We start from the raw sequence: 13,555 nt of genomic DNA, 5'->3' as shown, positions 1-13,555 counted from the left end.
ATGGGGTATGCATGGGTGTGTGTACTAGTTGTTTGAACATGTCAATACCACTCACAAAGACAAGTAGTGATGCAGTCAATCTCCTCTACTTTAAGCCAGGAGAGATTGACATGCGTGTCATTGATGTTAGCTCTCCGTGCTTCCAGCCCTGCTGCTCTGTTCTGGGCCAACTCATTTGCATATGTCCCTCTTTGTGGCACTTGACCATATGACTGAGCAGTAGTCCAGGTGTGACAAAACTAGGGCCTGTAGGACTTGTTTTGTGAATAGCAATGTCAAAAGAGTAGAGCAGTGGTTTATTATAGACAGACTTCTCCCCATGTTAGCTACTGTTGCATCAATATGTTTGACCATGACAGTTTACAATTCAGGGTTACACCAAGCAGTTTACTCTCCTCAACTTGCTCAATTTCCACATTATTTATTACAAGATTTAATGAAGGTAATCTATACATTAGAGTAAGAGCTGATTCTGGTCAAAGAAGCTGCTTGTTTGTTTCTGTGTGCTTGTGGCAGCTGCCAGGAACAGCAATTTAGTGGCTTTGCTGCTTTCTTTATGAGCGATCCACCCTCTTCTATCTCTCTCGCACATGTACACATGCACACTGTAAAATTATTCTAGGGTGAATTGAAATTGACCAAAAAAACAACAACATATACTTAATAAAAATAAATGTAAGTTGTTTCAATGATTTGTTAATTTAAATGATGTATGTGATTTAATATACTAAATTGTAATAATATTTCTCTCTACTTAATCATTTTAACTTATTGCAACAATTTTGCCTCTTCCCTCTGTTTTTAGAGGATTGTGGGTAATTAAAATGTTTTTGTTGTATGCATGTTTGAAGAAAGAAAGTATATTTATATATTAGAATTAAGCAGCCCGTTGTTCAAAATGGTGTACTGGATCATAATGAACGGATAGCAAAACCGTCAGGCAAATTATTGTTCAATGATGAGACCACCCATTCCTTCCATCACCACTCTTAATGATGGAAGCAAATGCTGCTTCCTGCCAGTGGTGGAAAAAGTACCAATTGTCATACTTAAGTAAAGATACCTTAATAGAAAATGACAAAAAAACGTTAGTTACCAAATACATTTCTACTTGAGTAAAAGCCTACAAGTATTTGGTTTCAAAAGTAAATGTAATTGCTATCATATGCTTTAAAAAGTGCAAGTATAAATCATTTCAAATTCCATAAATTTAGCAAACTAGACAGCACCATTTTCTCTACTCCCACATTAAATGGCCCTCTAGTGTCCACTTAGAGCACTGCCACCCAGGCGGAGTCCATTGACTAGTGCATGTACAGATTCATCAGGGCACTCAACAGAAGAAAAAAATGTGCATTTCTAAAGTTCAGGTAGTGCCTCGCTCTTTCAGTTTGTTTTCTTACATTTTGGTGCCAAATGAACATGACCCTGTATGTGTTTGGATTCAAGAAGGAGGTTATGGGAGAATGAGAGTCTACTAATACTTTGTGTGTATAATCTTCACAGAAAATGACAGACCGACATCACTGGTGCCGGATCTCATCGACTACAACATGCCGCTGACCACCACATATCTGAAGCAGATGAAACTCCAGTGCATGAGTACCAATGAGCAGGTAAGGCCAAGGTGTAGCTTGTACATCAGTGTTCCCTAACTGGCGGCCCCCAGGAGATTTTAATTGGCCCCCCAAGTTTTCTGAGAAAAATGTTATATATATATATATATATATATATATATATATATATATATATATATATATATATATATTGCACACACACACACACACACACACACACACACACACACACACACACACACACACACACACACACACTACCGGTCAAATGTTTTAGAACACCTAATCATTCAAGGGTTTTTCTTTATTTTTTACTATTTTCTACATTGTAGAATAATAGTGAAAACATCAAAACTATGAAATAACACATGGAATCATGTAGTAACCAAAAAAGTGTTAAACAAATCAAAATATATTTTATATTTGAGATTCTTCAAATAGCCACCCTTTGCCTTGATGACAGCTTTGCACACTCTTGGCATTCTTGGTGGCTATTTGAAGAATCTCAAATATAAAATATATTTTGATTTGTTTAACACTTTTTTGGTTACTACATGATTCCACATGTGTTATTTCATAGTTTTGATGTCTTCTCTATTATTCTACATTGTAGAAAATAGTAAAAAATAAATAAAAACCCTTGAATGAGTAGGTGTTCTTAAACTTTTGACCGGTTGTGTGTGTGTGTGTGTGTGTGTGTGTAATATATACATACATACATACATACATACATACATACATACATACATACAGTACAAATTAAAAGTTTGGACACAACTACTCAAGTGTTGAAACTGGCTCATGAATGCCAAGATTGTGCAAAGCTTTCATCAAGGCAAAGGATGGCTACTTTGAAGAATCTCAAATATGATATATATTTATATATTACACTTTTTTGGTTACTACATGATTCAATATGTGTTCTTTCATAGTTTTGATGTCTTCACTATTATTCTACAATGTAGAAAATAGTAAAAAAAATAAGAAAAGGCCTTGAATGAGTAGGTTTGTCCAAACGTTTGACTGGTACTGTATATAATATAATAAAATAAAAAAATTGTTGGACATAAAAGACAGCAAATCAGCTCCAAGGGATTTTAATGATGGAAATCTGTTTCAAAGTATTCCCATGTATAATAGAGAGATATATGTGATCGTATACAAATGTAAGTATACAAATGTTTGACATTTTTTTTATATTTTAGTCAAATATTATTTATGTTTGGGCTTCTTCTGGTCAATTTGCAGTCTACAAATTATTTCTAATTATGTTCCAGCCCTCTGACCATCCGCTCAAGAAAAAATCGGCCCGCGGCTGAATCTAGTTGATGGTCCCTGCTGTACATTCTGTTGTCCAGAATAGGTGAAGATTAGATGGAAGTGGCCGTCTTCACTGTCATTTCTATCAGTCTCTTTGTGTACCACACACACACCCCTCCCTCGACAGCCCACCTTCCATCCCCCATTAGCTATCTGTAAAAGAGCATGGAATCATTCAGGACTGCCAATCAGGCACAGGAAAGTGTGTGCTTGTGAGAGTGTGTAAGGGTGCTCGCAAGATTGTGTGTGCCTGCATCTGTGTGGGCGAATGAAAGTGCGTATGTGTGTGGATGTGCGAGTGTGTGCTTGCATGCCTGGTAGTATAATCAAGGAGGGAATGGGGTTCAGCTCATTCCAATTAACAAAGACTCGGCAGTCTAATTAACTGAGGTGTGAGAAAAGTATTGGAGTACCAATTTGCAGAGGAATGCCAATATGTCCTGTCGGCTAGACACTGCCATTCGCCATGCACACGAACAGAAGTAAATGTAGTATACATTTTTCCTGTAGGCCGGATCATAATGTGGTGCAGATATGTTTAAAAATGTTGTGTTGTTTGCTGCTGCCTTCTTGGTCAGGTCTCCCTTGCAAGTAAGAGTACTCACATCTTTGGTCCAACAACATTGTTAATAATCACCCTAATTACTAACAGTTCACAATTTTACCATGATTTTCATGTTATAACGGATGTAAGACTAAATGTATCATTAAATTGTGACATGTCTTAAGACGTGATTTAAAACGGACAAGTTTTTCACTTAAGAATGGGCATGCTTACGCTTGAGCAAGGTGCTCTGCAGGGTCCCCATCTCCTGACTCAACAAAACTAACCATCCCCTGATAGATTGAAATGCAGGGTGTTGGGCATCTAAGTGCTTGAGATTCAGTTTCATGTCTAATTCTGGCTTTTAGATTTTCAGCAGAGCAGCAGTACACACCAGAGGCAGGAAATGAGGAACAATGACTCAGCTATCAAAAAAGGACGCACAGTCAGTGAGGGCTTGGATTGGTGGGGGAGGGGGTGGGTGAGGGTGAGGGTGAGGGGCAGGCACCAGGGTGTAAAAGGGCACTAAGGAGGGCAATCATTGAATGACCACTCTGTGAAAGAGGTCATGGGCTTTTGTGTGTGTTTTTTATAGGGTCTTTACAGAGCACGGGGTGGTGCAGGGTTAGCGCGAAAGAGAGAGAAAAGAGGGAGAGAAGGATGTGGCAGTGAGGGAGGGGGGACGAGACCATCAAGACATGCGTGTCCAGACCAATTCAATAATGGAGGAAATTACCAAGCATCCTTCCTGCAGGCTGCAGACGCTGGGCGGTGGCTCTGTCTCTGCCCGCACCGCCAGGGGAGGGGAAGGGGAGGGGGGTGATGGGAAGAGAATTAAAGAGGGATGGTTCATTATCATTTATGGGCTGTTTTCCCATTTATTCTGTCTTCTCCTGAGAAAACTAATTTCGTTTTTGGGGTGGGGGTGGGGGGTGGCGGGAGGATGGAGAGGTGGAGAGGTGGGGGTAGGTAGGCTATAATTACTATGGGGCTATAGGAAGACACCAGATAAGATACCAGTTAAAGTGGAGACTAGTTTATAAAATGAGGAATAACCCCCCCACCCCCCACCTCACGATAATGATGATGAATAAAAAGCAGTCTATTTATAACAGGTTGTATTTGCATACTGACAAAGACTATGTGTTTCATACTGGGTAGAATGTAGCTTAAAGTAAATGTATTGTGTTGGTCAATGTAACTATAAGGACTGGGATAGAGTGCATGGTGCTGACCTGCTCTAATATATAGTGGCATGAACAATTTCAAGGGTCTACACTCACATCAATATTGAACACGCTATGAGATGTGTGTTACGGGTTCGTATGTTTTGAAATTGTGTTATTGATACATACACTTTCCAGGTTTCGCCTGTAGGTGGCAGAAGTTCCCCATCAATCTGTCTTAAAGTGCGTACAGTACATACGCCTTATCCGCACACAAATCATCTGTTGACTGCCTTTAAAGGGACTCACGTGGTTATGGTATGAATCTTTTAAAAATATCATTTTTACTCAATTGCTAAAAAGACCTTCAGAATGAAAGAAGACTATTGTGTGATGAAACCATTTAAATGGGTCAAAGCTTAAGGCATATACTTTTCTTTAAATGCCTCCTTTGTGTGTAAATTACTGTAGGCTATTGATAGTTTGTGTATCACTCTCTTATTTGCCTACACATGTTTTTATTTTGATGAATCAATTACATATTTCTGAAGTAACGGTTTTTAAGTGAAAATACTGAATGTGAAGTCAGGTGTGGGCATTTGTAGAGCAAGAAACAAAGCAATGACTGTACTGTACTCCAGTGTGGGAATTAACAAAGAGAAGAGGGGAGAGGCGGTGGTAAAATATGTATTTATGAAGCCGCCAAAGACCATTTGAAATGGATTGAGTGAACCCACTCTAACGCACTGTTGCCTACAGTCCCTATTTTGCACGAGGCGTGTGACGTCGGTTACCGCTGCCCCGCCTCCATCTTTGGGGCTGGTTGACAGTGCAAGTCTTGGAGGGTCCTGTACTCGCTCCCATACCAGGACATTGTCTTTAGAATTAAACGTGAATAAAGAGACCGGAAAGGGGGAGAAATTGGAGAGTGGTTTGACATTCACACTTGAAAATTCACCATCAGAAGTGAAGGTAAGCATTTATTTGACATGATACGGTTGTGTTGATATTTTGCTGTTCTCAACTGTGCGCTGAGCTATTTTCAGCAGCTTTGATAAATAATGTTGTGGCAATTACACATCCCCATTTTTCAGCTTATTTATACCCAAATATATGAATGACTGATAAAATGGTTTATATGATTGATTTTCGATAATACCCTATGCCTTATAGATTTTTGATATAATGCATAGGATATAATTTGTATCAATTCAATTATTATAGCAAAACGTGTGCTGTAGAAGTTAACAATCTATTCGATCCTCTCACAACTTAAAATGTTATAGTAGGCTATTATAATACCATTCCAAAATATAGTATCAATATCAAACATATATTTCAAGAAGGTACTCCAGTTGACATCCAACGTCGCATATAAATGTGTTATTATCCATCCCTAGTAGGCGATCAATTAAACTATCCGATGATTGCTTGAGTTAATTGTATAAATTGTCCTACAGTGGTCAGTCATCCTTTTCTTTTGATGTAGGGTATGCAGCAACTGCATACCGTTGAAGTGCATAGTTCAGTGTATACTGTGTATCATCGCATGTCATTCCATATGTCACATTGTTCTCTGGTGGGATGCAGAATTACCAAGCACAGTGGGAACAATCCCCCCACCAGCGAGGCGCGTGCGGCGTGCTCACAGCCCCTCTACGTTGGTACTATAACCCCATTCCTGTGTAACGTGATCATTACTGTAGGTTGCGTACTGTAGCATTTTGCTCCTAGTTACCTTCCGATAAACGTACAAGCCGGGGCAGGATACATTTTAGCAATTAGAATTTCGTGCAGTGCTTTTAAACAATGCAGTGGTCCGATGTTACATTGTGATTGTAGCAGCAGAAGTTCCATTTTGGCTGCCATTTAGATATTTAATGTTACTATGGTAACCCTTTGGACGATTCCTCCAATTGTCCAGCCAGCCGTTAGAAAAATACCAACTTTAACAAAGGCTAAACATTCTAGCTAGCTAGTACCATTTAGCAATTTCTATTTATATCTGGAGTAGCTAACTTTGCAAGCTCTGTCGATATTATTGCTTCAAAGTACTGCGGCCGAGCCACGGTATTTAAGGTAAGTGAAGGAAGTTAGCTAGGGAGCGTTAGCTTGCCAACATTTGACAGGAAACATTTGCTAACTAGCTAGTTACCATCTAGCAAGATACATTAGTTACTTACACTATATACACATTAGTTACTTACACTATATATACAAAAGTATGTGGACACCCCTTCAAATTAGTGGATTCGGCTATTTCAGCCACACCCGTTGCTGACAGGTATATAAAATCAATCACACCGCCATGCAATCTCCATAGACAAACATTGTCAGTAGAATGGCCTTACTGAAGAGCGCAGTGACATTTAACATGGCACCTTCATAGGATGCCACCTTTCCAACAGCTCAGTTACAAAAATATCTGCCCTGCTAGAGCTGCACCGGTCAACTGTAAGTGCTGTTATTGTGAAGTGGAAAGTCTAGGTGCAACAACAGCTGAGCCGCGAACTGGACTGCCGAGTACTGAAATGCGTAGCAAGTAAAAATTGTCTGTCCTTGGCTGCGGCATTCAGTCCCAAGTTCCAAACTGCCTCTGGAAACAACGTCAGCATCAAGAACTGTTAGTCAGGGGCTTCATGAAATGGGTTTCCGTGGTCAATCAGCCGCAAACAAGCCTAAGATCACCATGCGCAATGCCAAGTGTTGGCTAGAGTGGTCTAAACACGCATTTTCTGGAGTGATGAATCACGCTTCACCATCTGGCAGTCCAACGGACGAATCTGGGTTTGGTGAATTCCAGGAGAACGCTACCTGCCCAAATATATAGTGCCAACTGTACAATTTGGTGTAGGAGGAATAATGGTCTGGAGCTGTTTTTCATGGTTTGGGCTAGTCCCCTTAGTTCCATTGAAGGGAAATCTTAATGCTACAGCATGCAATGACATAATAGACGATTCTGTGCTTCCAACTTTGTGGCAAAAGTTCGGGGAATTTCCTTTCCTGTTTCAGCATGCACAAAGTGAGGTCCCTACAGAAATGGTTTGTCCAGATCAGTCTGGAAGAACTTGACTGGGCTGCACAGAGCCCTGACCTCAACCCCATTGAACACCTTTGGAATTAATTGGAACGCCGACTGCGAGCCAGGCCTAATTGCCCAACATCAGTGCCCCCGAACGTCACTAATGCTCTTGTGGCTGAATGTCCCTGCAGCAATGTTCCAACATCTAGTGGAAATCCTTCCCAGAAGAGTGGAGGCTGTTATAGCAAATAGGGGACCAAATCCATATTAATGCCCAGGATTTTGGAATGAGATGTTACACGAGCACATACTTTTGGTCATGTAGTGTATATTTGTGCAGCTAACGTAGCTAGCTAGCTAACGTTAAATGGGTGGTCTAATAGTTTCTACATCAATATTTTTTACTTTGAAATGAATGATATGAAGCTACCCATTGGCATTGATTCTTGAAGAATATAACTTATAAATGAGCTTAGTTAAGCTGTCGTGTCCTATCAGAAGTCAAAATATAAGCTTGTTTAATTTTTACTAAGGTTATACTGTTTGTAAGCAAAGTAAATGTAAACAAACGATGTATAGCCTCAACATGGTTAAAACTATCATTTTGATATCATGGATGGTCAGTCGATGCATCAATAGTTATATGAATTTGAGTGGTTGCATTTCTCCAGCCCCATCTCTCAGCTTTTTGCTGAAACAATGGCGGGGAAATGCTTTATTGTTTTGGCTAAGGATTGCCCCTTGAACGTTTGCATCTCTGGCCATGTTGTCTGTAACATCTCTGGCAAATTAGCTGGGTCGATAGCTACAGTAAATAGCTAGTTCCAGAACTGGCCGTCTAAAGAGGATCTCTGTGACACTGATGAAACAGCATGGCCGGCAGAAGTTGTGTGATGTACTTAATGTTAGCTAAGAAACCCACAACTTCAACTTGAGCTTGCGAAGTTGTTGCTGTTCTTCAACTTGTGTAAAGGAACATTATGCCAATGAATATTAATATGAATTATGACACCATTGTAGCCCAAGGGAGACATGAGTCTAAAGTTTTTGCTTCCCAATTTGAACACCAAAATGTTTATAAGCCAATAAGTCACAAATTAAGGCCATGGTTGCTACTGTGCTGTCAATAATATGACTAGCTTTGCTAGCGAGGTCACTACCTGCACAACTGAATGTGACTGCAGTTGTAACTTAGCACTGCTTTCCCAATCAGAACCATGGCAACAGGGTATTTTCTTCTATCACGTTTTTTTTCTGGATGAAGTTGGCATCATTTTTTTTGAGGAAAGACAACCTAGCTGGCTGAATCCTAAAGGGACTACAGCTGGTTTCCAGTGGACAAAGGCTTAATAGCTTTAAAACCGTCTTTATCATCCCCTGCCTTCTGCCAGAGCCTCACAAGGATAAAGCCTTGCCAAAGAAAAATCTGTTTTTTTGACCCCTGTGAGTCAGTTAGTCAGTTGGAGAGGAGGCTGCCTGTGTAGTAATCCTTCCCTTGAGCAAAGCTCCAGAACTGTGACAGTGGGTGTTTCCCTCTCTCCCCACTCCTCTGTTGCCTCTCCTCAAAGTTTCATCTGTCTCAGTATTGTTGTCACAGCATAGCCTATTGTTTCGTGCTTCCCGAGAGAACCTCTATGAAAATAGGACGTGCTAATTTGACATGATGTTCTACCCTGTTTTTGGAAAGATAATGATGATAAATGTAGACTTCTGTAATGTTTATGTACGCATGGCTGACTGTGAAAGATGGTGGAAGCGCTATGTTTTGGTACCACACCATAGGCCCCACTGTAGTATCCTGATTTATCCTAGTTGGTTTCCTTTCTGGGCAGGCAGTGCAGTGTGTGCAGTTCTTGAGAGGGAGATGGGAGGTGACAGAGGATCTAACCCCTGGCTCCCCACAGCTGCTCTCTCTGCGCTCGACTTGTGCTGCCTGCCATGCCTGCAGTAGGATGCGTGTAAGGCTCAGCTAGCGGAACCACTCTCTCTCCACACACCCTTCCCACAGTCCTGCTGGTGCAAGGCTCTGCTTCCCCTTTACTTCCCATTACCAATCACTAACATGCACCTCACTCAGTTTGGTTTAGATATAGGCTACACCCTTGGTTGTATAGCCTAACCAGAATGAAGCACAGTCCAGTTTGACCCTGAGTGATATAAGCCTGCCTCTTTTCGTAGGATTGGTTCCAGAGGGGAAAGGCTAATCATCATATTTGTGGTAGAGTTGTTCCTGACTGGATTAAACAGGAATAGGAGTGTTGGATACTACAGTAATCTCTCTGGGTATAACTCAGAAATTGGGGTCCTCATAATGGCTTTTTATCACAGCTGTAGATGGCTCTGGATTTCATAAGTCTTTCATAAGTCTTCATAAGCCTTTTTAATGATTGTTGTTTTTCCAGTAGGAATTTATACAGGGACAATTGTTCAAATAGCCTAGTGGTTGGAAATCACCCATGTTGGTTTTGTTTGTCATTGTTTACCACCGTTCTTCTCTCTCCTGTCGGTCGAAGCCAACATTTTCAGATCAAATGACAAGAAAAAAAACACAGTCCTCACATTGAAATGATTGGAAACTGGACTGGCATTGACAGGTGGATAAATATAAAGCAGATGGGGTTGTAGAGGTCATTGAAAGCGTGACCTTTCCCCATTCCTCTTGTGAAATTACTAAAGCTGCTTCTCCCTCTCTGACCCCTCCTCTGGAGGTGTGGTTTGGACTAAGATTTCCAAGGAAACTGCTTCATACATAGCCCACAGTTTACACTCTTAATTCAATTTGAATGTGCATTGCCTTGGTCTGCACTGCACTGTTCATTCTATAGAATAGGTTACTAGTGTCACGTTCTGACCTTTATTTTCCTTTGTTTTGTCTTTATTTAGTATGGTCAGGGCGTGAGTTGGGGTGGGCAGTCTATGTTTTGTGTTTCTATGTTTGGGTTTCTGTTTCGGCCTAGTATGGTTCTCAATCAGAGGCAGGTGTCGTTAGTTGTCTCTGATTGAGAATCATACTTAGGTAGCCTGGGTTTCACTGTTGGTTTGTGGGTGTTTGTTTCCTGTGTCAGTGCCACACGGGACTGTTTCGGTTTGGTTTATTTCATGTTATTGTTTATTGTTTTGTATTTCATAGTGTTCAAGCTTTTCTTATTAAAATTCGTCATGAACACTTACCACGCCGCATCTTGGTCCGATCCTTACTCCTCTTCAGACGAAGAGGAGGAAATCTGCCGTTACAACTAGGCTAATCATACCATGGCACGGTAACTAGGACGGGGAATTTCCAGGGACCTCACAATACTAATTATCACGATACGTAGGTGCCGATATGATATTTATTGCGGTTATCACAATTCTATATGTATTGCAATTCGATACTGTGATTTTATTGCAATTTGATGTTCCATATTGCTCTCCATGCTGCAGAGAGACGAGAGCCATGAAAAAACAAGTTGCGATATGTAACTGTATCGATTTCCACTTTAACCTTGATGTAGCCTTATCTTGACAATGTTGACTGATAACTAAGGCACTTAAACTAGTGCAGAGAGTACTCACTGAGAGAAAGGAGTAGTCACCCTTTCCATTGTGGAAGAGTGTGTGAATATGCCAGTGTGTTTGAGAGGATATCAGGTTCCTGAAAGCACCCACCCCAACCCATCACATCCAGTAAACATTGTATTGTGAAAGCAGATCAGAGTGCCCATGTCACTTTAATGATGTTGTGCATCCATGTATTTGCGAAGACCAAGTTTACATTTCTATAACCGTTATTGTCTCTCGGAGAAACATATCTGAATTCACTACATCGGCTCTGTTCCTATCAGCATCATCGATTTAACCTGAACACTTACAGAATGACAAAGTAGCTCTGTGTGGGAAATCTCTTGGCCTGTTTATTTCTTAGTGTGGGTTATTGAGAAGACTCCTGTCGCTGTCTTGTGTGTCAGTTATGTTTAGCACCATATTAACAGCAAAGACTTTCCCCAGTTCATTTCGTTTTGACATGGCTAACTGAAGGATCTGCCAATCTGAAGTCAGTCACAGTGGGTACACCAATGCTTTGACCTTGTTAGAGGCATTCCGACCCAGCTCAAGGTTACAGGTTGTGTTTGCTAGGATTCAGGAAGTATTTTTTTTGTGTGTCTTTTGTTAATGCATAGTAAAGATCTTGCCTATTGTTTTTTTAATTGACAAGATTAGCAAAGTTAGGCATGCCAGCAACAAACGCCAACACTACACATCCAAGTATAACTGACCAAATTATGAAAGACAAGCATTGTAATTTTGAATTTTGTAAAGTGTGTGGAAGAGGTGAAAAAAGTATTGCTGTCTATCAACAGTGACAAGCCACCTGGGTCTGACATTTTCAATGGAAAATGACTGAGTATAATCGCGGATGATATTGCTCCTCCTATTTGCCATATCTTCAATTGAAGCCTACAAGAAAGTGTGTGCCCTCAGGCCTGGAGGGAAGCTAAAGTAATTCCGCTACCCAAGAATAGTAAAACCCCCATGGTGTTGCTCAAATAGCTGACCAATCAGCCTGTTACCAACCCTTAGTAAACTTTTGGAAAACATTGTGTTTGACCCGATGCTATTTTACAGTAAACAAATTAACAACAGACTTTTAGCCGCTTATAGGGAAGGACATTCAACATGCACTGCACTTACACAAATTACTGATGATTGGCTGAGAGAAATTGATGATAAAAATATTGTAGGAGCTGTTTTGTTAGACTTCAGTGTGGCTTTTGACATCATCAGTCATAGTCTGCTGCTGGAAAAACATATGTGTTATGGCTTTACACCCCCTGCTATATTGTGGATAAAGAGTTACCTGTCTGACAGAACACATAGGGTGTTCTTTAATGGAAGCATCTCCAACATAATCCAGGTAGAATCAGGAATTCCCCAGGGCAGCTGTCTAGGCCTGTTACTTTTTTCAATCTTTGCTGATGACCTGCCACTTTCTCTGAGTAAAGCCAGTGTGTGTATGTACTATGTATACGAAGGACTCAACACTATACACGTCAGCTACTACAGTGAGTGGAATTACTGCCACACTTAACAAAGAGCTGCTGTCAGTTTCAGAGTGGGTAGCAAGAAATAAGTCCTAAATATTTAAACTAAAATCATTGTATTTGGGGCAAATTATTCACTAAACCCTAAACCTCAACTAAGTATTGTAATGAATAATGTGTAAATTGAGCAAGCTGAGGTGACTAAACTGCTTGGCCTAACCCTGGATTGTAAACTGTCATGGTCAAAACATGTTGACGCAACAGTAGCTAAAATGGGGAGAAGTCTGTCTATAATAAAGTGCAGCTCACTCTCAACAAGCCAGGTCCTACAGGCCCCAGTGTTGTCACACCTGGACTAGTGTCCAGTTGTCTGGTCAGGTGCCACAAAGAGGGATTTAGGAAGGCTACAAGGCAGCACGGCTGGCCCTAAAATGTACACAGAGAGCTAACATCAATAACATTCATGTCAAGAGATTAGAGATTGACTTCATCACTACTTGTTTTTGTAAGAAGTATTGACATGTTGACTGCACCGAGCTGTCTGTTTTAACTATTAGCACACCTCAGACACCCATCCATACTCTACAAGACATGCCACCACAGGTCTCTTCACAGTCCCCAAGTCCAGAACAGGCTATGGGAGGCACACAGTACTACATAGAGCCATGACTACATTCCACATCAAGTAACTGATACAAGCAGTAGAATCCAATTCTTTTTTTAAAATAGCTAAAAATACACCTTATGGAACAGCAGGGTCTGTGAAGAGAGACACACAGGCACAGACACACACATACACATACTCCACACACATATACACATGGATTTTGTATTGTAGTAGAGTAGTGGCCTGAGGGAACACACTTAATGTGTTGTGAAAGGTGTTATGAAATGTAATGTCATGT

The 13,555-nt window shown here is 40.6% G+C and overlaps 1 protein-coding gene across 2 annotated transcripts in view; it reads left to right on the top strand.

Annotated features, from left to right (window-relative positions):
* LOC110491103 (nucleolar protein 4-like) overlaps positions 1-13,555 on the top strand; it is a 142,470-nt gene that overhangs the window by 57,829 nt on the left and 71,086 nt on the right. For both annotated transcript variants that reach the window (XM_036947269.1, XM_036947268.1), the window contains exon 4: positions 1,507-1,616. In XM_036947269.1, coding sequence (XP_036803164.1) covers positions 1,507-1,616 — 110 coding nt within the window. The remainder of the gene's footprint in view (positions 1-1,506; positions 1,617-13,555) is intronic.

The sequence above is a fragment of the Oncorhynchus mykiss genome, chromosome 16 (genome assembly GCF_013265735.2).
Source record: "Oncorhynchus mykiss isolate Arlee chromosome 16, USDA_OmykA_1.1, whole genome shotgun sequence".
NCBI classification, from domain to species: Eukaryota; Metazoa; Chordata; class Actinopteri; order Salmoniformes; family Salmonidae; genus Oncorhynchus; species Oncorhynchus mykiss.
Note: the sequence above shows the minus strand (reverse complement) of the source record. Positions and strands in the feature narration are given on the sequence as shown.